This window comes from Phlebotomus papatasi, chromosome 3 (assembly GCF_024763615.1).
Source record: "Phlebotomus papatasi isolate M1 chromosome 3, Ppap_2.1, whole genome shotgun sequence".
NCBI classification, from domain to species: Eukaryota; Metazoa; Arthropoda; class Insecta; order Diptera; family Psychodidae; genus Phlebotomus; species Phlebotomus papatasi.
Window position 1 is genome coordinate 74,173,126 of NC_077224.1, and position 21,361 is coordinate 74,194,486.

The 21,361-nt window shown below is 35.3% G+C and overlaps 2 protein-coding genes across 4 annotated transcripts in view; one reads left to right on the plus strand and one right to left on the minus strand.

Annotated features, from left to right (window-relative positions):
- LOC129807338 (centaurin-gamma-1A) overlaps nt 1-21,361 on the minus strand; it is a 121,718-nt gene that overhangs the window by 15,490 nt on the left and 84,867 nt on the right. For both annotated transcript variants that reach the window (XM_055856543.1, XM_055856544.1), the window contains exon 2: nt 296-528. In XM_055856543.1, the coding sequence (XP_055712518.1) occupies nt 296-528 (233 nt within the window). The remainder of the gene's footprint in view (nt 1-295; nt 529-21,361) is intronic.
- Nucleotides 9,416-10,645, plus strand: LOC129807339 (uncharacterized). Of its 2 annotated transcripts, XR_008752268.1 has the most exons (3): nt 9,849-10,324; nt 10,402-10,468; nt 10,531-10,645. XR_008752268.1 is itself a non-coding variant. In XM_055856546.1 (2 exons), the coding sequence occupies exon 1, from the start codon at nt 9,416-9,418 to the stop codon at nt 10,124-10,126; it is 711 nt and encodes a 236-aa protein (XP_055712521.1). In that variant the 3' UTR covers nt 10,127-10,324; nt 10,402-10,645. The 2 variants fall into 2 exon arrangements, 1 of the variants encoding a protein (XP_055712521.1); XM_055856546.1 differs by having other exon boundaries at nt 9,416-10,324; nt 10,402-10,645.

Consider the following 21,361-nt stretch of genomic DNA (forward strand, 5'->3'; position numbering starts at 1 on the left):
CAAACAATTGAAAAGAGCAATATAGAATATGAAGGTGTTTTTGGAACTTTTTTTTATATATATTATGAGTGTAATTCCATCTAGAGAGAGGATAAATAACTCTTGATAAAATTCAGGCAGGAGTCTAATGTTGTAAATTTCCGAGGGGGCAATAGCTCACTTTTTCCCGTCGACGCCGCGATTGTTGGCGTCATCGTGGCGCCAAAGTCTGACGTGTTTTCCCGTCCAGGAAATCATGCAAGGGAGTCACGCAGTGTCGGCTGGAAAATGGGCTTTTTTCATTTTTTTTTCTTACCTGCATTTCAGGGGGTCCACCTTCATCGCGTATGAGCAACAAATAGCTCTGATTGTCGATGAAGACTTCCTTCTTGAAACGACCACCTTCCGGAGATTCCTCTTGCATATAGGATCCTGTGAGGTAACGATGAACCAGGGCGGATTTCCCCGAACTCAGGGATCCCACAATACCCAGCCGTAAGTCCGGCACGGACCTGGAGATTGTCCATTCCTGACTATTGACAAAGGAATCTGCAAAGATGAAGAGAAACACCAATTGAATGCAATTGTTCAGCCTCTTCAATCGATAGAGATAGAGTTAGAAAGAAATTTTAAAAATAGATTGAAGATAATATGCACAGATTTCTAATAAATTATTGACAATTGAAAACCAGTCTTTAATAGTAAAATTTATCGGTTATAGCCTTTGAAAAGCTTTAAAATCAAATTACTAAGATTTTTCTAACCTGTAGAAGTTAAAAATGAACATTATAGAAAATGAGGTTTTTGTATAATCTGTTTACTTTTGACTTTATCAAAATGTTTTTATTTGGATCACGGTAAAAATCTTGAAAGCCAAAATTCCGAAAGCCAAAATCCGGAACGCCAAAATCCCAAACGCCAAAATCCCGAAAGCGAAAATCCCGGATGTTCAAAATCCTGAATAGGATGAAATTATATGAAGGGTATAATAATTTGCTAAGACAAAGAAAATTCCCCTTTGCTGTAATCGGGTGCAATCGCGGGAGTAGCAATGGCACTTTTAACCCTTTAAGAACGATTGGATCACCGGTGACCCAAAAATGAAATTTTTCCTACGGCCTTCTAAAGCTGTATTTTGTTGTAAAAAGTCAGAAAAATGATTTTTTATGACCCTCAATTTTTGATCTTATCGTCCTTAAAGAATTCAGGATTTTAGTTTTCGGGATTTTGGGGTTCGGGATTTTGGCTTTCGGGATTTTGGCGTTCGAGATTTTTACCTTGACCCAAATAAAAACATTTTGATAAAGTCAAAATTAAACAAATCATACAAAAACCTCCATTTTCTATTAAAAAAAAACTTTCAAAATAAAAGTCAAATCGTAATATTTTTCAATTTAAAACGTTGTCTATTCTTGTAATCCTAATGCATTCTCCACCGAATTGCTAAAATTTTTTATTAAAAAACAACAAACATCTGTGTTTGTCATATTTGTATTTAATATTTTAAAAAAATCACTTGTTTTTATAAATTCATCGACGATAGTTACAACCATGTCATATACAAAAAGGGGCCTCAGTGAATCAGTGGATACCGTAGTGTCTCTATAACCGTGAGGTCTCAGATTCGAGCCTAGGCAGCTGCAGGTTTTTCAGCTATCATATTAGTCTCAAACTCAGTGAATGAATGGGAAAGTAATTCCTATGCATTGATAATGAACCGCCTACAAAGAAAAGTTGGTACTAAAAATGGGATGAAGCGTCTTTTAAGTAAGTAAGTAAATAACTACGAAAAGGAGTTTCGACATGTAGAATTCAGTTGGATACAAATGCTCATTCACTGCCCAGATCCATAAAATCGAGGCTAGTCTACCATGATATAAAGCGGTACAGTGTGTATCAGAACGCACACTGAGTTTAGTGAAATAGGCGAAAATGTCGTACAACAATCTGACCCCACCTTCCCCTAACCGACCCATAAGCAAATCTTAATCTGAATCTTAAATCATCTACTTAAAAATCCCTAAAATTCAATTACGATAGACGAAGACGGAAACACAAAATTTTCAATTATAACAAATTTTTAGGACACAGGATCGAAAAACAAATTAAGAAGATATTAGTTAGATTAAATTAAAAGATAAAAACGTTGTCCTGAATCTAGTGGTACCAATTATCCGTTCTTAAGGGTCCATAATCCTCTCGTTCAGTAATAACCTTCCCGATTTGAGAGCCCTCTCCGGTCTACCGATTCGAAGGTAAATCAGAGAGAACTTACCTAAAAACCCGTTGGAAGTTCGAACGTTTAAACCGACGACTTACACAAAAGTGAGCAAGTTCATCAAAAGTGCGTTTCTTTGAATGAAATTGTAATTAAGACGTTCTACCATCCTTAAATTCCACAAAACTACACAAAAATTCACTTTTTGCAGCAAAAGTTTGCTCAGTGTTGCTGACATTGTTGACGATTGAAGTGTCAAGAATATCGAAATTCGAAATGGCAGAACAATCAGCGCTAAAGCGGCGGGTATATGACCTTGCACTTTAGGCTTCCGGTAGATTTTCGAATAGGTTTGGCTTGGCTTTGGAGTGGCTTTGTCTTTTCCAAAGGTTATTACTGAACGGAGCCAATCTGAATCTCAATACTCCCGGCTACATTGATGTATGTATGGGTATAATGTGGTGGACAGACTTACGGCTTACGCCGACAAACAGGTTAACGCAATTATATATTTAAAAAAAATGATAAGACTACATTCCCATCAGTTTCCCACTGTGCCGGCTCCCGGCTTAAGTCGTGAGTATGTCTAGGACATAACTTATCTATAAGTTCATTAAAAAAATAACTTAACATTGTAGAGCTTGTTATAGTTTATCCTTTGAATTCTTCAAATTCAGTAAATCTGCTTATCTAGAGACCTCTGAGAACAAGGTTGATGCCCCTTATTGGTCTTCAGATTATCCAAGAGAGAGTGAAACTCAATTATGATTAAACCGAAAGGGTGATTCGCTTCCATATCTCAATGAGAAGGTTGGCTCATTTTGTTGTAGTAAGTAGTAAATATCAAAGGGTGTTTCGCGAATTTTCTTGGGTTTCTTGAGTTTCGCTCCGTTTTTACCGTTACTTGGATGACAGACTGTGGGAGCAATTCTTAAGTTTCGCGAGTTTCCCGAAACATTTCCCTTGATATAGTCATGGATTTCTCCGTATGAATTTCCTATTAATTAAATCCAATTCTGAAAATTTCTGCACCAAGTTTCATCTTGGTTTCATCTCAAATCCGTAAATCTGACCCCAATGTAAGTAAGAAAAGAATAGTCTTATCATTATCTCAATCTAGAAGCATTCATCAGCATTGTCCTTCAGCTCAGTTTATGATAAATCAATGCAAGACTGAGTTGCAATTTCATATTTCACATAATATTTATTGTGTCTCTGCCATGTAAGGGCTTCAAAAAGGTTGTAGCATGGAAGACGAACTCGTTATACGTCTTTTAACATGTCAATCAAAAGTTATTCATCTCTCCATGTGGCCTCCTTTTCAAACCTCCATTCCAAGGCAGATCTTTGGCACATCAAAAAAAAATTATATGACACCATTAATTTGTAAATTATATATGGCAAAAAGGTTTAGGGTATATGGAGTTGTCTCAAGAAGAAGAGGTGCAAAATACACGGAGTCAATTGAAAGGCGTTCATATGGCAATTCGTGAACAAGCGAGGTGAAGCTACCCAACCACACAATTTGATATTCAAAACCTCCCCAAAAAAAAACCGAGGGTTTAGGGTTTTGCAATTGTCGATTTTCTTGCAGTTAATCAAGGTTTGTATTCAATATCATGTCTCATTGTCACCCATTTTCAAACTTCTTTGTCTACCTTTGATCTTCGAAAAGAATTCTTTTTTTTTCCTACCAGAGTTTGTGTCTGTCAACCTAGTCGTTATTCTTTCCTCTTGCGCCCAAATAAAAATTCCCTGACGAGGACACAAACATCCTGTCGCACCCTTTTTTTTCCTGGGTTGTTCAGTAACTCTTCCTCATCACGCACGATTATTGTCTCAAATTTCAAGTTTAATGTAAACATCATTAAACACCATTTGGTGGATTAAAGCCCCAAGAACAAGATTGACACAGATGGCAAATCCAAGGATTTTCCACCATTCAAGACTGTCTAATTAATTTTTTCCATATTTTGGCGCCAAAAACTTGGGAAATCATCCGTGAAAATTACGCAACAATGCTAACATATCAGCACGGAATTTTTGTGATACCATGTTTAACAATACACAAGAAAATACTAAGACTCTTATTAGATATACGAGCACAGCGCTTCTTCCGGTAGTATCATAAACTTCGCTGGTGCTAAAGAATTACTGGGAAATTTAAAAATCTTTATTTTTGCTATTACAAGGATTTAAACCTGGCCAGTAAAACTGAGGCAATGATTGATCAAATACCGAAATTGCCTAGAATACGGGCAAATAGAAGTAAATCTTAATAAAATAAAGAAACATTAGCGTAAATTATGTGAACCAATCAAGAAAATACCCTGGAAACTTAGTCACTTGAATTAGCAATTTTCATAGCTTACACGGCCTATAAATTAACGATTCTAATAACTTAGTACGTAAGTAAGCAGTTTAAATTAGCTATTGATTTAGGTTTGAGAGAAATCCGAAAAAGTTAAAATAACATTCCGGGAATGTTAATTTTACTCTGCATTACTGATCCGAAATCGGTGTAAATATTACCCTTTTTAGGTGTATTAGTGATTAAATTAACCCTTTTTTACGTTAATTTTACACTTAAAAAGGTGCAAAATTAACATTAACAAATGTTGATATATTTTTACACCTAAAAAGTGTTAAAGTTACGAGGAAAAAAAGTTAATCGCACCCCCTTTTTCTTCTCAGTGAAGAAAGTTTTGACAGTTGTTGATCCAAACGACGACTTGTGAATAACCAACAGTAAAATAGCAGGTTTTTACTAAATAAATTGTCAAACATCAGCAAAACAATTATTTTCTTTCAATTAAGAATGTGAACTGTTAGAAAAAAAATTAAAATAGGGTGAAAGGAACACCTATTGACACTTTAAGAATTTATCATGCCATACTTATTGACATTTTCAGTACCGATTTAGGATATGAAATTTGAACATCTCTTTTTATAAGAAGTTACAGAGAAAACAACATTATATTACTTGCATTTTACTAGATACATTAAATAAATGTTGACAACATCATTTTGACAGAAGTGTCAATAGAAATACCCTGTCGAAGAGGTGTTCCTTCGACCCTAAATATTGCTTTACTTAAAAATTTCGTAAAAACTTAATTGAGAAATGTAATATCTTCAGCATAAGTAACCTTATCAGTATTCTGAAACCCTAATAGTTTAAACAAGTCGAAGAGTTATGCTGATGCGATTTTCTAGCAGTTGTTTTAGTAAGTAGCTTACTTATTTAAAGTTTTCTCTAGTTCTATATTGAATAAATTGGTGTAAAAATTTAACATTAACCTTGCAATTTTACATTTTAAAACGGAATTTAAATTTTTGGCGTTTACATTACTAACGATATATTGCACTTTGATCTAATTTTATTGCAAAAAAAGTGCAATAATCTTGAAATTTTTTTCTATAAACATTAAGGATTTTATCGTTAAAACACTGCACAGAACTGTAACAAATCATTCATTAATCGTTCTAGCAGTCTGGTTTTCCCTGGGTCTAAGATCAACAATAAACCTAATAATATTTAACAAAATATTAGGGAGAGGGGAGCACTGGGCACCTTTGAATTGGGGTAACTATGAAGTTTGGCTTAAAAAGAATTAAAGCTTATCATAAAGTAATTTTGCTTTAGAATTGGTTTATAAAGCTAAATTATATCATGATAAAATCCAGTTCCATATAAAAAAAAGATGAATAGTCGTATTTGAAAGGTGTCCACTTCCTTTACAGGAAAATCCTATTAAACTTCCTATAATACTTCCAAAAAAACTGCAATAATGTTTGCTAGAAGAACTGCGAAAGACATGACTTTTGTTTTTAATTCTGAAGTAGAAACTGCAACACAAGTAATTTTACAGTTTCTATTTTATGAACAAGAAAACTGCTAGAAAGATCTGCTATCTCCAGTTTATAATAGCAGCTTAAATACAAATACAGAAGTTTGTTGTTGTGTCTCATTTAAGAAAAATATTAATATCTGAGGGCACACAATGGGGTCAAGTGGTAGATCACTCGCTCTATAATGCAAGTGTCTCGGGTTCGAATCCCCTTTAGGTCACCAGGAATTTTTCTGGCATTAAAGGTGTTCGGAATTCTGATTGCATCCAGTGAGCTTCATTGTACTTGATTCCACGGGCATGGGACTGATACCCGTACAAGAGAAAATAATAATGAATATCTAGAAATCCCCTTGCGAAAAGGTCTTCTTCCTTCATGGAATGTTGTGCCAGCATTATTATCGGAATAAAATTAACTGCTAGAATGCCATTAAAAGACAGCAAGTGTTTGATATTGTCTCCACTCGCACTTACCAACTGCTCACGCTGGAGTACAAAGTTGCCAGGCATGAAAACTACTCGAAATCTGTTCGAAAAACAGTTGGCACCTATGAAAAATGGCTCGAATTGCTTTTCAGATGTTTCAATAATCTTGCCGATCGTATTACTCCATTAATGTTAACCCTTTTTACAACACAAGTATTTTTCCAATTAAAATTTAGCGAACTATACACCTCTCTTTCCATTCTTTCGCAAAATTAATATTAATCTTATTGTGGCACCACGGTGAATTGCCCCAAAAGTGCTAGATCATTAAATTTTCCTCTTGGCAATTGGTTTATTTTATCCTAAAGAACCAGGGGAAAAGGGGAAAAATGATAAAACTGACAATTTATAGAATAAATGTCATAGGGAAAATTAGATTATGTCGAAATAACTCATGTACTGTGATATATTATTTTGTACTATGTAAGCAGATTTCCATCGCAAATTTGTCCGTGAAAGAATGTCTGAATGTATTTCCTAACAATCTAAAAAAAAAGTGAATGATTTTGAAATTTTCAGCGGAATTGGATTCAATCAACACTCAATTTGATTGGAAAGAAATTGATTTTGACGCAAATTAATCATGAAGATGAAAAAAAAACGTGATCTTGAGGTGAGAAAGAACTGTTTTCATCAACACATTTCCATCCCAATCTATCTCATCACCAAAGAAAAAAAGAAAAGAAAAGATGAATAATTCCATGTTTGAGGCTTCCTAATGAGAAACGAATTCAAATGATGAAGGAACGTCCCAAGAACTGAAAGAAAAATTACCCATGTTAACAGGGCCCTTGGAAGATTGAGTAATATTTAATTTCCACCAATTTGTGGATCTCGTTTCCACTGTCAAATGATAAATCACCCAAAAAACCCTTTTCTCAACCCCCTCTGAAAAACCATGTCAATGAAAATCGCGTACTGAAAGAACTTAAGGAACCCGCAGAGAGACAGACAAAAAACTTGCCCATAGAGCTTGTTTCCTGGCTTAATTACTTCACTCTGAGAGAGTTCTACACTCCTTATTCTTGCTAATCAACCTTTCTGGAGTATAATTCCTCGCCTGTCGGCACGGAAAAGTCACCCAGTTTGAGTGTCACAAGTTCTTGCCTCTTTTCTCCATCCCAGAAAAATGATAAATCACATGCAAATTTGTGTCGCAAACACAAAATGCATCAACTTGATTGATGAGGCGAGAAAAAAGGACATGAAAGAAATCTTTACAACAAAAACATAGAAAAATTGTCCACAAGAGACTTGTGAGAATTCTGCAATTTAACTCTACTTGACCCAGAAGATCATTATGCAAATGCCCATTCTAAATGCCAATTAATTGAATGACATCATTTTGTATTTTTATTTTTGGTGTTAAAACGGTTTTAAAAGAACTGTTCAGTGGGTTTTTTCACGAGGTGTCTCATTTTTTTTTAAATAGATAGTGATTAGCGTTTTACCTCACGTATAACATTCAATTGATACAATCAAATTTCTTTCCCACCCTTCCTACAGTTCTGGGAATAATCAATAATGATCAATTATATATTATGTGACTTGAATTGCTAAATTGCTAAACAAATCAAGTGAATAAATATTAAATTTTGTGACTATTTTATTGGCTATGTGAATATATCTATCCTTTTGTACTGCCAGAAATAATTGTACATTTAACAAGTGTAGATTGTGGTAAACAGGGATAAAATTTAGCACAAATTTTGCAAAAATGCATTGATTTTTGTAACACCCTATTAGATAGGTGGGGATCTCAGGTGTTAGCTCTTGGGCGGTGAGATTTCTGACTCGATTCTCGCAGCTGTGAGTTCGAGTCCCGCCCAGTGCAAGCAACTGAATGTGGAGAAAAAAGACATTTTCACTGTGACAAAACGTGATAAAATGCACCGCCTCTGCCCAAAAACCTTTAGGAGCACGGAAGAAGCATTCACTACGGGGAAAGCATTCCTGGGCGATCTACGATCAGCAGATTCTTCCAACACGAGGTACGTTGTAATGATTACATTGTAATATCAAATAAAGTAATATCAAATAAATAAATCTCGATATGATTAATAATAAGAATTAGATAGGTATTAAATTTAAAAAAAGCATGTGTAAACTTTACCCTTATACGAGTTTCAGTCCTACCATTTCGCATTCTCTATTAAGGTCATTGTGAATGTTTTACGTTGTTCAGAATGGAATGTGTGCCATGCCCAAGGGAAATTTTGATTTTCCGATATACTTCATGCGAGCAACGCATACCCGTAACGGAGTAATTTCTATACGTGCTCTCATGAGTTAGTTCAGAGGGTTCAGAGTTAGGGTTAAATCCCGGGACTTAGCCTACGATACCGGGACGGGGGTCAGTAGGTGGCAGATCTCTGAACGGTCCAGGTAGGAGTCGTGTAAGACCCGCAAGGGTTAGCTGTGGATAAGCGATTCTTCGTAAATAAACAGCCCCGACCATGAGGTAAACCATGGGTTGTACAACTTCACGCACAAACGAAGCCCTACGGGCAATACAACCTCTGGATTGAAGTAAGTGTTTTAATAGACAATCTCGATACTTCATCAAAAAACACCGTGAGACATAAGTTGAGTGGTGAGTGGAAAAGTGCATCAAGAAACGTGGACAATCATTAGTCTGCCTATTCACGGTTAATTGTATAGGTACTGACGTGAGAAATGGTAATGAAAATAGGAAGACGAACACTTCCTCCGGTTGCGTCAGGGTTGTTTATCTTCTCAGGACAAGAAAAACACGTAGATCTTTGCCAAAGCTTTCGACGCTAACAACGCGCCTTCCTCAGTGGCTAACATGACGATTCACAGGAATGAGACGAATACCCTGAGCACGGTGTGGTACTGCAAGCCGAGTGCCTCACAAAGAATGCTCAATTACCACAGTGCCCATCCCCAAAGCACCATCATCAACGTAGGTAGGAATCTCATCAACAGGGCACGATCAGTCACTACCAGGCCGGAAACAAATATAGATGATGTTTTAAAGGGGATCCTCAGGAAGAACGATTTCCCAGAGAGAGTGATCGGGAGACTTTTGAGGGAACGTCCTTCACAGTCAGGTAGATCGTCACCCCCGCAAATCCTGCAGATGGAAAGATTTTACACCCTCACATATATCAGGGGAGTTTCGGAGAGGATGAGGACGAAAATCACGAGATCCACTGGAGCCCGGGTGGCCTTTCAACCGGCTAAAAAACTGAAGGATTTCTTCACGAAGGTTAAGGACCCTATCCCAAAACTCCAAAGGTCAGATGTGGTGTATTCTGTTCCCTGCAATGATTGTGGGCTGCATTACATTGGGACAACCAGCCAGCAACTGCAAAAAAGATTACAACGACACAAGAGTGACATTAAACCTCCAATTAAAAACACTAATGCAACATCACTTTGTGCTCATGTGGCAGAGACAGGGCATTCCTTTAAGTTCGAGGAGACTGAAATAGTAGACTTTCATAGATGCTATGGGAAAAGGATGATGTTGGAGTCCCTCCACATAAAACAGAATCTGTCACACTTGGTAAACAAACGCTCGGAAATTTCCGGTGTGCATAATGCATATGCAGGATTGCTGCGTTGATCATATGCCTGAGAATGAGAGATCACTTTGATGGTTGCATGAAACATGGGAGGCGGTTTTTGACCAAGACAGAAGGTCATCAATTGAAAAATCAATTGAAATGAAAAAACGTTACAAGATCAATTCAAGTAGAGAGCAGTTGGCTTGTGATCAATGTCCGGAGAGGTGCTACCCCGGCTAAATCCTGTGTTTCCCTGGGTATTTTAGTGAAAAATTATAGTTTAATGTAGAAAATCTTGCATGTTAATTGTTATTTTATTATATTTTATGTTTAGTGTTTCCTCATTAGGAGCGGAGGAGTTAGAATACGACAATTTTCAGAGACATTGTTCACGATTTTCAGTGAGTTGATAAAACAAAGAAATGTAGTTTGATTGTCTCGAATAAAATTTCCCTCCTTTTAGCCACTGAGGAAGGCGCGTTGTTAGCGTCGAAAGCTTTGGCAAAGATCTACGTGTTTTTCTTGTCCTGAGAAGATAAACAACCCTGACGCAACCGGAGGAAGTGTTCGTCTTCCTATTTTCATTATTATTCACGGTTATTCTGGGGGACGCATCAAAAACTTTTTCAAAGGGAAGGCGGCCAATGAGCACAAGGTACACTGGGTTAAACGGCTTCGTCTTCGGTATGCTATGCTAATCCTGGAACTAGATGGCAAATGGAGATAAGAGATCTTAAATGTCAACAATAGATCAGTTAAGAACGCTAGTTGGCCTATGCTCTTGGCTCCCAGATGAGATTTGTCGATAATATCCAGACAGAGGACGAAGACGACAATATTCACATCCTGTGCTACTGTTTAGGATTTGGGATACAGCGGGAGATGTTTCTGTGTGGCACTGTTTGCTCTGTCTCTGTTATAAAATGGTCCCAACCTGGATATTTACTGTCCTATGTTAAGGATAACAAGATAAAGCTCTATACGAAATAAAAAAGGATGGGTGCAATAAACTGACCATTCGCAGTTCCTGGGTCTGCTTTGGAACTACCTTAATACTCTAATAATAATAATAATATGCTTAAATCATATATACGTGTTAGAGTGAAGGAAAAGGCTTGCTGCAGTTTTCCTGCTTGTTCAACTAACAATCATCTCTTTATACATCCCACTTCTGCACGCACGAAAGTCCCCAAATATTCCTTATTTTCTGAATTAGACTCTCGCTTATCCGCGGAAGCAGGATCTCCCTAAATTTTCCTCTTCCGACGTTCACTGGGTCGGAAAATATTTCAATATAAACTGAAATTTCTAAAGAATTTCACCTGATCCTGCTAAAATTAACCCCTACGTCAAGCTTACTTTAACACATTGTATAAAACACTTAAAACTGTTTATGCATTCTTGACACCCCATGTGCTTATAGAATCTAAATCGATATTCCAAACATATCAATAACAGTATTTGATCCATTCTCAAGTATCAATCCTTTTCAAATAAATTCAAAACAATTTTCCCTAAGTGTAATAAACCAAATGCATAACAACTTCAAATCGAGCATTAGTTGGACTTCTCCCCTCGCACAATTCTTTGTATTTTTCCATTCTTCATGACAAATTTTCTCGTCAACAAACACGTTTCATTCTTCCATGGAAGTTCATGAAATGTGACCCCCTCTAATTGAGATTTACACCTACAACAATCACAACTTAGAACTCTGCAGTGCTATTTGTGCCCTTCCTTTGGTAATTTTGTTACAAAGAACATTCGCAATTGATGGTACAAATGACAATATTTTTTTTTCGGAAAGGACAAAACACAGTGATTTTTATTCAAGACATTGAGAGTGAATTTATGTTTGACCACCATAAATACCATCCTCCCCCGTGGAACGTGCTGTTTGTGCAAAAAGGTATAACATAGGAGCATTAATTAAGGGACTTCACGTGCTTGACTTTTCCTACGGTGGTTGAAGCCAATAATTGATGCAACACACACTCGCCAAGCAATTTTGTTCTTTTTTTTTCTTTTACTTCTCCGTAGAACAGTAATAAGTACTCTTGGGGAAGGTGAACATAATTGTCCTTTCGTGTGTGAGGTAATTTCAACAAGAGTGGCAACTTTGGGAAACAAAATCCCTGAAAATTACACAGCAAAATTGGTTTAGTACTGAACACATAAACTAATATCAAGAAAGTGATTATTCTCGTACAAATCAGACGATTTCCTGCAATGAAAACGAGTTTTATAGAATCTGTTGGACTTACAGTTACTTCAAATTCAAATTTTGACATCTGTCAAAATGACGTAAAATTTTAAAAGCAATAAATTAAAAGTTTATGATCCTAATGCTCTTAAATTCCTTTAGAGGGATCACCCATAAAAAAATTCATGAGGAATCAGGGCAATAAATAAAACCCTCCCTGTCCGAAAAAAAGGCGCACTTTTGCACAAAGATGCGTTAAATTGCGAAATATTTGCATAAATTTGTGTACAGGAGAACGTGTTAATGTGTCCATATTCATGTCCCAAGAGCCACAAGGGATCTGTGAGTGCAAAAAAAATCCTGGGAGGTGATAAATGAAAATCTGGTTCACATTCATCTATTTTTTTCGGAACAATATGTTATAGTTTTATAATTCGATATGGTTTAGCCCCCTTTCGAAAACATTTTCTTGCATAATTCTCGGACACATCTTTCAAGCCAACACAATATTAATTTCAATTTTATTTGCGGCTATTGTGGACACTGAATGGGCAATCGTGGAAGGATATCTTATGTTATATCTTGTCTACATATAGCTTGTATTTTCGGGGTCCTTTAAATCTCCTTCGCGATGATCTCAGGGCGGAGTGAGCTGAGGGATTATGTTGAGAGAGAAAAGAACGAGTGAACTCAATTTGCATTTTTGCATGAGATTCCTCGAGTGCCAAATTGTTTCATATTTGCCTCACAGTGTGATATCGAACAAGGAAAGAAGCAGGAATTCCCAGGGGAGGGTAACTTCTCCAAAAAAAAATTCATTTGAATTTGGTAATTAGTAGTTTTGTATATGAAATTTAGTTGGTAAATGAATAAAGATGAGTTTTAAAAGATATTGTATTTTAATGGGAATATTTTTGAAAATCACAAATAGTGTAATCCCAAGAACAAATTAACCAGATCTTTGTGAAATAAGCAATGTTAATTCTTGGCCAAAGTGATCTTTCTGGACATTCTCATTCCATGGTGATTGTTTTAGAAAATGCTAATAATGATTAATTTACAAACCTATACCTTAGCTTTCTTTGTTAATATACAAATAAATTAGAAATGTACTTTCAAAATGTAATATTTTGCGTACCCGGATATCAGTTACACCGGGCAGGAGTTGTTTCTATACTCGAGTATTGGTTCATGTTTAAATGAGTGTAAAGATAAGTGTTTATAATTCATAAACATTTACTTTCCTTCAATTCTCTTCATACTCTGTTTTTGCTCTGTACTACTGATAAGTGACTTTTTAATGTTTACATTTTGAAACCTACGATTCGATTCAAACAGTCATAAAGCTTGTATTAACACTCACCGTGTTTTGATTTAACACTCATTCACGTGTTATGCTGTTTGTCTGTCAAACAAAGTATAGGATTCCTCAATCTCACTCTTCTTGAGCATACCCTTTCCTAATAAATGACCAGTATGCATACGGTCACAAAACATACAACTTGAGTACAAATTGTTGATCATTTTCATCCTGAAGTTGGTCGGAATTTTACGGCAAGGCGCTGATGATCGTTAATAAAAGAAATCAATAAATTCTCTTTAATATTAATCTTATGAAATGGTTTACTTGAATCGTATTGAAAACTTAGGTAGTTCATTATGGAGAACTAACAAATTAGACTTTTTAATGGCTATGCTTCTGAAGTTCGAGTTGAAATTCATTTTTTACCTAGCCTTGTTATTATTTTCATTGATTCACAAGATGAATTCAAGACCGATATCGAGCTAAACAGTCTAAGATTTAAAGTAACAAGTGGTGAACGGAAAAGACCTTTCTTGTCTCTTGCAATTTTTATTTTAAACCCAGTTTAAAACTCAGTTTAACTAAGTTTTAACTCAGTTTAAAATAAAAATTGCAAGAGACAAGACAGGTCTTTTCCGTTCACCACTTGTTATACCACATTGGACCGTACCTCATCAAATAAGATTTAAGGTGTTCTTCAGGTTTAGTTCAATTTCCAAAGGTCTCAAAATTCTAGCAATTAGGTTCATTGGTTTTTCAGAATTTCGTAGGTGGATTCTTGACAAATTAAACTCTAAATCGCATCGTGTTTTCAAAACCTGAAAATTTATTGTCGAAAAAAAATAAAGGGAAACTGGGGCACCACCAAACACGGGGTACCACCAAACACTAATTTTTATTTCTAAACTACTTGGACTATCTCGACCATTCCTTCAGTAGACAAGCATCCCTATAGTGCCTATAAATTCCTATAGGTGTTGTCCTTAGAAGTTGAAATCTGATTTAAAAAAAAACGCAGTGTTTGGTAGTACCTCGTGTTTGGTGGTGCCCCAGTTTCCCCTAATGAGAAACGCTTCCGGAGCGTGTACAGTACAATCAAGATGTGTAAGAGCCGTATTGAGCAGTAGCCGTCATTGAAAAAGTGCAGCTTAATAGGCTCCGGTAGACTGGTGATCTAGTTCACAAAAAAAATAACCTAGACTGGGAAGTCATTAGTAGTAGATTTTATACTACGGGTAGTTGAGACCGATCCAATCTCCGATAGACCGACGAAATGGATCAGGATACTAGATCATTAGAGGTACAGATTTGGAGAACAGCGGTGAGTTGCAGGTTCTAGTGGAAACGGACCCTGAATCCGCTGAATCCTGAGTCAGGCTAACTAAGTCTAGTAATTGGTTGTAGCATCGGTTAAGTAAGTAAGTAAAAAAGTAGTATCTCTAAATGTCAATTGCTTAGAAACTTGTGATCCTATTTCAAAATACAGTTTTCGAAAATGTAGTAGGGTAAGATGGGGTAATTTGGAATCATGTCAATTTTACAATTTTGAGAGCTTTTCACTATTTCAGATGGTCAAAGAGAAAAAGAAGGCCACGAAGAAGTACAAGACTTTACAGTCGAAAGTACTTCGTTGTTTTCTTCTTTTGTCATCTAAAACTGTAAGGAAATCTCAAAGTTCCAAATTAGAAATGATTACAAATTACCCCATCTTACCCTAACTTAATTGAAAAGTGCAGTCCCAAATTCTGCTAACCGCCACTTGAGGATGTTGTATAATTTGAAAACACTTTTTATTAATTTTCACGATAAAATTTGACATTTTGAGATAAACTGCTTCAAAATACTGACGATTTAGCTTCAAAATGCTAAATTTTGACGAAAATTTCTCACAGTGTAGACAAACACTAAATGAATGAAACTTCAAAATCTCGCGAATGAGAATTCATCAACCTCTGTAGGACTTCCATCAAACCCCCGTCTCTTGACAATGTGAGCTATTTGCCCTAATTCTTTGGCAATGGGTGATCATAAGAGACCCTTGGACATTCTCCACAATTCCAATGTCTCATCGTCTTTTTTTTCCGCATGTGCCCCTCGACAACATGCCTATATTGCTAATTTTTCCCTCTTCTTGCATATCGACATTGTTATTGTCCATTGTTGGCCTTCCTCCAGAGGCAGATCCGCACAATGTCTTTCATCATAGACTGGTTTCTCGGATCGCGTCTTGTCCTCCTCTCTATGTACATAAAATTGCATGAATATCACTCATTTTAGCAAAACATGGCTTCATATGATTCGAGAATTTTTGAGACAGGGATCACTCAGGGTGGGATTCTTATGGGACATTTCCGAGAAGTTGACCACCTCTCGTTGGTCACCTTTCATGACTCCATCCCTCTCTGACATTTTTTGATATTGATACACGAAAGATTGTCAAGTTTTTATGGGACTTTGAACATGAGGATTCCTTTTGTGTGTCCTGCCTGCCTCTTAAATCTTTCATCCCTAAGAAACTTCTTTGAAATTTATGCACAGGGTTTTTCTCTCTCTGTACATTTGCAGAAATTTATTAAACGACCATATCTTCCGCTTCTTATGCCATCTCTTTCAACTTTCGCCTCAAAACCCAGACAAAAGTTCGTCATATATGACTTTAAAATAATCTTTTTCACAAATTCACCGTGCAACAATAAATTTATAACCTCTTCACATCATCATTTTGCAAAAGTAGAAAAATAGTAAAGGAGGAAGAAAAGAACTTCCCAGACCCATTATATTGTTTCTCATCGTCGATTTCCTGATGCAGACAGTCAATTTGCAATTTTTGTTTCATCCAAACAAGTCTCACTAGAGAGTGCTAAAGAAGTTAACAACATATTTATACCACAACATATCATATAAATTTCACTTTTTCCTCATCAACACATCTGAAAAAAAACCTCTTCCTTGTCTCAAACTGTTAAGAAAGTGGGTGTTAATTGACAGTGATTCTTCGTTAAAGAAATTACAGTGTGTTGCGAGAAAGATTTCCAGAAAAAAACCAAAAATGTAGCCCTCACCCTCACGCATATGGGTTTTCTTTACGAACCATAACCATTGGTTACGCAAGAAGTCATTTGTTGCGGAACATAAAAATTATTAGTGACGGTCAGCTGATTTTTTCACATCAAAACCACAACACGACAGCCGAGACATAAGCTGACAACATCATTCACACAACTGGAAATGTTTAGAAGAATCACTCAAATCTCATCATAATGTTGGTTAAGCATCATCCCACATGTTTAAAAAAAATTAACCTCGCAATTGTAGATGGTTTTGCGATAGAGATCAGAGAAAATGTACAAATAGGTTTAACATATGTTTTATTTTTAAAAAAATATTCGGATTTTACGGATTCATTGTTTTTAGCCACAATTTAAATTAGAATATCAATTAGCATATAACCTTGTATTAAAATATTGTACAGTAGAACCCCGCTATAAGCCATCGCTCTATAGTCCACAATTTATCGACCGTTGATTTCAAAACACTGATTTTAATTTAGGTTATGTTTTTTAGTATGCGACATGCAATATTGTCAAATTTATTTTAATATTTTTGGCAAACTTAATTGAATAGTTGTGATAATTGTGAACCATAATGAAGAGAGCGAAGACAAGTACCACAATCGAGAAGAAAGTGGAAGCCGTCGAGCAATTTCAATACTAAAAGTCGTTGATAATTATAAAAAATGACATGAACTATAGTACGACCCAAGTGTCAAATCTGGAACCAAATATGCCCGTCAAATCATTATTCTACCTGCCGATTTTACTCTGAGGTTTTTTGAATTTTAACGGTATATTCCAGTGTATTCAGAGAAAATCTGTAGATTTTCTGCTGAATTTCTGCTAGAAAATTTGTAATTTTCGGCAGAATTTCTGCAGAAAATCTACAGATTTTCGGTAGAATTTCTGCCGAGAAAATCGGCATAGTGTCCATTACTTCACAAAAATATTGTTGATTTATGTAGAAACTGTAGGAGTTATAAAGAAAATGGTATGCTCTGCTTAACAAGCATTACCAATTAAACATTTTAAATAAGTAAAAAGATGCGAGCAAAAATACTATTTTTTTAAAAATCGCCCATGGAATGATACAAAAACACGAAATTTAGGTCGATACTCTGCTTAAAGTTTTCGCTTCACTTTTCTCTACTTGTAACACGGCGTCGCAGAATTCTTTATTTTATATAAACACTGTGATATCACAAAAAATAACTCTATTGAATTTTGCAAACTTCAGTGAAAAATTTTTCCATCTCTTATGACCTTGTCTGGAAAGTCTGGAATGTAGAAAAAATCTACAGAAAATTGGCAGAATATCTACAGAAATTCGTCAGAGATTCGTCAGAAAATCTGCCGAAATATTCTGACGAATTTTGTCCCAAGCCCAAATAAAATTCGTAAGAATATCTACAGAATTATCTGCAGATATTCTGTAGAGGTGTAGATTTTCTCTACAGAAATCTTAAAGATATCTGCAGATATTATTTGACGGGTGGCCTATAGCGAGACTCTACTGTATACGAAATGTTTTAGAACTTTCGACGTTATTGGCACTTGTGACATTTCGAAATTCGAACAGGAAATCTTTTCAGAATTATAAGTTAAAAAAATGATTTTACCGTGATTATTGATATCGATCTTCGATTCATTTTCTTCTCAATGACTGTGTTCATTCAGACAATACAGAAACTTTCAATGATATTCCACTGAAATTAATTATATAAGAAAAGACACAAAAACAAATTTCTAGTGTATTTTATACAGCTTTTCACAATATTTTTCAATAAAAAAGCAATTAAAAGCATTGTGCAAGACATGAATAAATTTAAAGTACGTTTCTTTTACAAAATGCAATATATTCTCTGAGTTTCTTTAAAACTTCCGTTAATTTTCCTGTAGGAGACACCGGTGAAGGATTAGTCTGCAAAGGTTTTTTTATGTGTAATTTATAAAAAAATATTTTTAAATCACAAATTGATAAGTTTGAATAGATGGCTTTCCATTATGACTAATTCTTTCAACGTTTACTCAATCTGAAATATTGTATTGAATTTGACAGATCATCAGATAAGTTCGAAATTTTAAAATACGACACAGAGATTTTTTAAAATCACATTGAAATCTTTCGTGTAGAAAAAACACTTTTCTCAACACAAAAATTTGTAAAATTTCTCCTGAGAATTAAAATTTCTTCCAGACTCATCAAAAATATCATATAAATATTAATACATCGAAAAACTTATGCATTTTATATCAGACATGAAATTAAACCATATTCCCCAACTTCCATGTCATTTCAAATAACTCCCATAATATCTCCTGAGGCATAAACTCCACTTGTTTATATCCTCTTTCGATATGGCAAAAATTTTCGAAGGACATGCACAATAAAGCTGCATTATATTCTGCTCATTGCACCAGAAACTTTTGGCACGCATCCAAAAGGCTTTTTCACCCCTGCTTCCGAAGAAAATTACTGAGATTTTGTAGCAAAATGCAGATGCAACATCACGAAAATCTGTTGGAAATATCACGAATTTCAGAGATGTTCTCGAAAAAGCCTCATGTGAATATTTCACATGTGTTTCTCATTCTAAAACCCCAAATGTTCAGGTTTAAAATTGTTAGACAGGATTTGAATTTATTAATTCACAACACACAATGCAACATTTGAATTGTATCGATTATGGACTATTCCTCATAGATTTTCAAATCGATTTATTGTTCGAATAGAAAGGAAGTGCTTTCAGTGGCACAATTTCTCAATTAACCCCCCATTGTGTGACTTTTTGCTCAATTTGCTACCATTTGGAGCATATTTGGGCATCTTAATATATTTGGTAATGGTGTTTACTTAACAGTTCACACAATATTTGTGTTGAATTGTAAATTTTGTAATATATATCCACCCAAATAGTGTCAATTACAATTCGATATATCGTTACACATTTAAGGAGTGAACTTTGTGTATGAGACACTTCCGGCAATTGCTTGGGCATACAACTTGTCTTATATAGCATGTACTAAAAGTTATCTGTGGCAGAGTGTTTGGGAGTATTATATCTTCAATGTGGTTTGGAAGTATGAAGGAGAGAAGTGAAGAGATAGGAATACCAGAAATGGTCACGGCGGCTCTATTTTGGGTCATTGCTCCTCTTTACTTACAACATACACTAAATCCATTGCTTTATACCTTTAACATTGTTAGGCTTGTATTTTAACCCATTCATTGTTTTCATATCTCAATATCAATATCTTCTCTCAAAGCTCATTCAATGTACCTTGTGCTATTCACCCGAAGCCTTTCTGTTAAATTTATTGACTTTACTTAGGCTTGGGACCTATCTTTAAGAAACAGTCATGCTAAAATACACTAAATTATTACATTACACCGGATTTATTTACAAACAATAATAATAATAATACTGGCACAACATTCCATGAAGGAACTAGGCCTTCCCGTAAGAGGATTTCTAGGCATGCATTATTATTCTTTCTTATACGGGATAAGGTTATCAGTCCCATGCCCAGCGGAATCAAGTGCGATGAAGCTCACTATAGATGCAATTCGAACATCTTTAACGTCAGAAAAATTCCTGGTGACCTAAAGGGGATTCGAACCCGGGACACTTGCATCATAGAACGAATGCTCTACCACTTGATCCATTGAGTGCCATTGAGTTACATTACACCGGATTTTTTTTTTTACAAATAATGCATTTGTGTAAATTAATAAATCTCTTTACAATTTTTCGTTCATCTGTTCTCATTTTACGAATTTCGAATTCGAAATCACATAGATCTCTTCGATGTTCGGCAGACTGAACAAAACTTTGATAAAATGAAAATGACACTTTAACAGCCACTGTTTGACAGCTGTCATCCGAAAAAAAAGTGCCGGATTTCGGAGAAAGCTGTGTAGATTTTTTAAGGTTATATTAATAAATTTCACCGATTGCAGCTTCTCTAGTGGTACTACGACAGATTTTAAAAATTCTAAGAGCATTTCTTTATAAAAAAGCGTATTTTAAATTCAATATGACACTTTCGTAAAATAAAATTCGTGAATTTTTATTTAATTTTGCCCAAGCTTTGAGAATTACAGAATTGGTAGCAGCGCCTCTTTCGGGAGAAGACAGTGCCATCATGCGGAAGAAAAATTTACCAATAATTATGAAGGAAGTTTATTCGCTTTCATCTTTCAGTGAAAATGCTTTGCCACAATAAATGAAACCAATCAATTCTCTAGGGCTTGAAATAACAAAAAGAATGGATAATAGTTAAAATAAAACAAATCTTTCCTTTAAGTTTTAAAAATTGAAAAATACATTTAAAGAAACTTTGTGTTTAAATGTAAATAGAGCTTTTGAGATATTTGAGGCTATATTCTAATTAAGCGTTCTTTTTTTATTAACTCATTATTCATAATTTTTTATTGTCAGGGGGTGAACAAGTATGACAGTGAACCGTGAATGGCAGATCGGAAGATCGAGCCAATTTATCTCCAAGATCGCGTCGATCGCGCGATTACTCTCCAAAAGCGCGCTGATCGCGTAATCAGTATCCAGGATCACGCTGATCGGCACCAAAAGTGAACCGTGAATGATAAATTTGTTTACCCTCTGTTTATCGTAATTCGCAAACTTTTTCGCAATCAATTAGCTTGCCTGTAAATACCACTTACTACACTAAAAATAGTGTTATAAAATTAAAAATAAATAAATATAAAACATAA

What these genes read in the sequence shown, in the direction of transcription:
- LOC129807339 (XM_055856546.1), top strand. Translation starts at nt 9,416, where the DNA reads ATGCTCAATTACCACAGTGCCCATCCCCAAAGCACCATCATCAACGTA.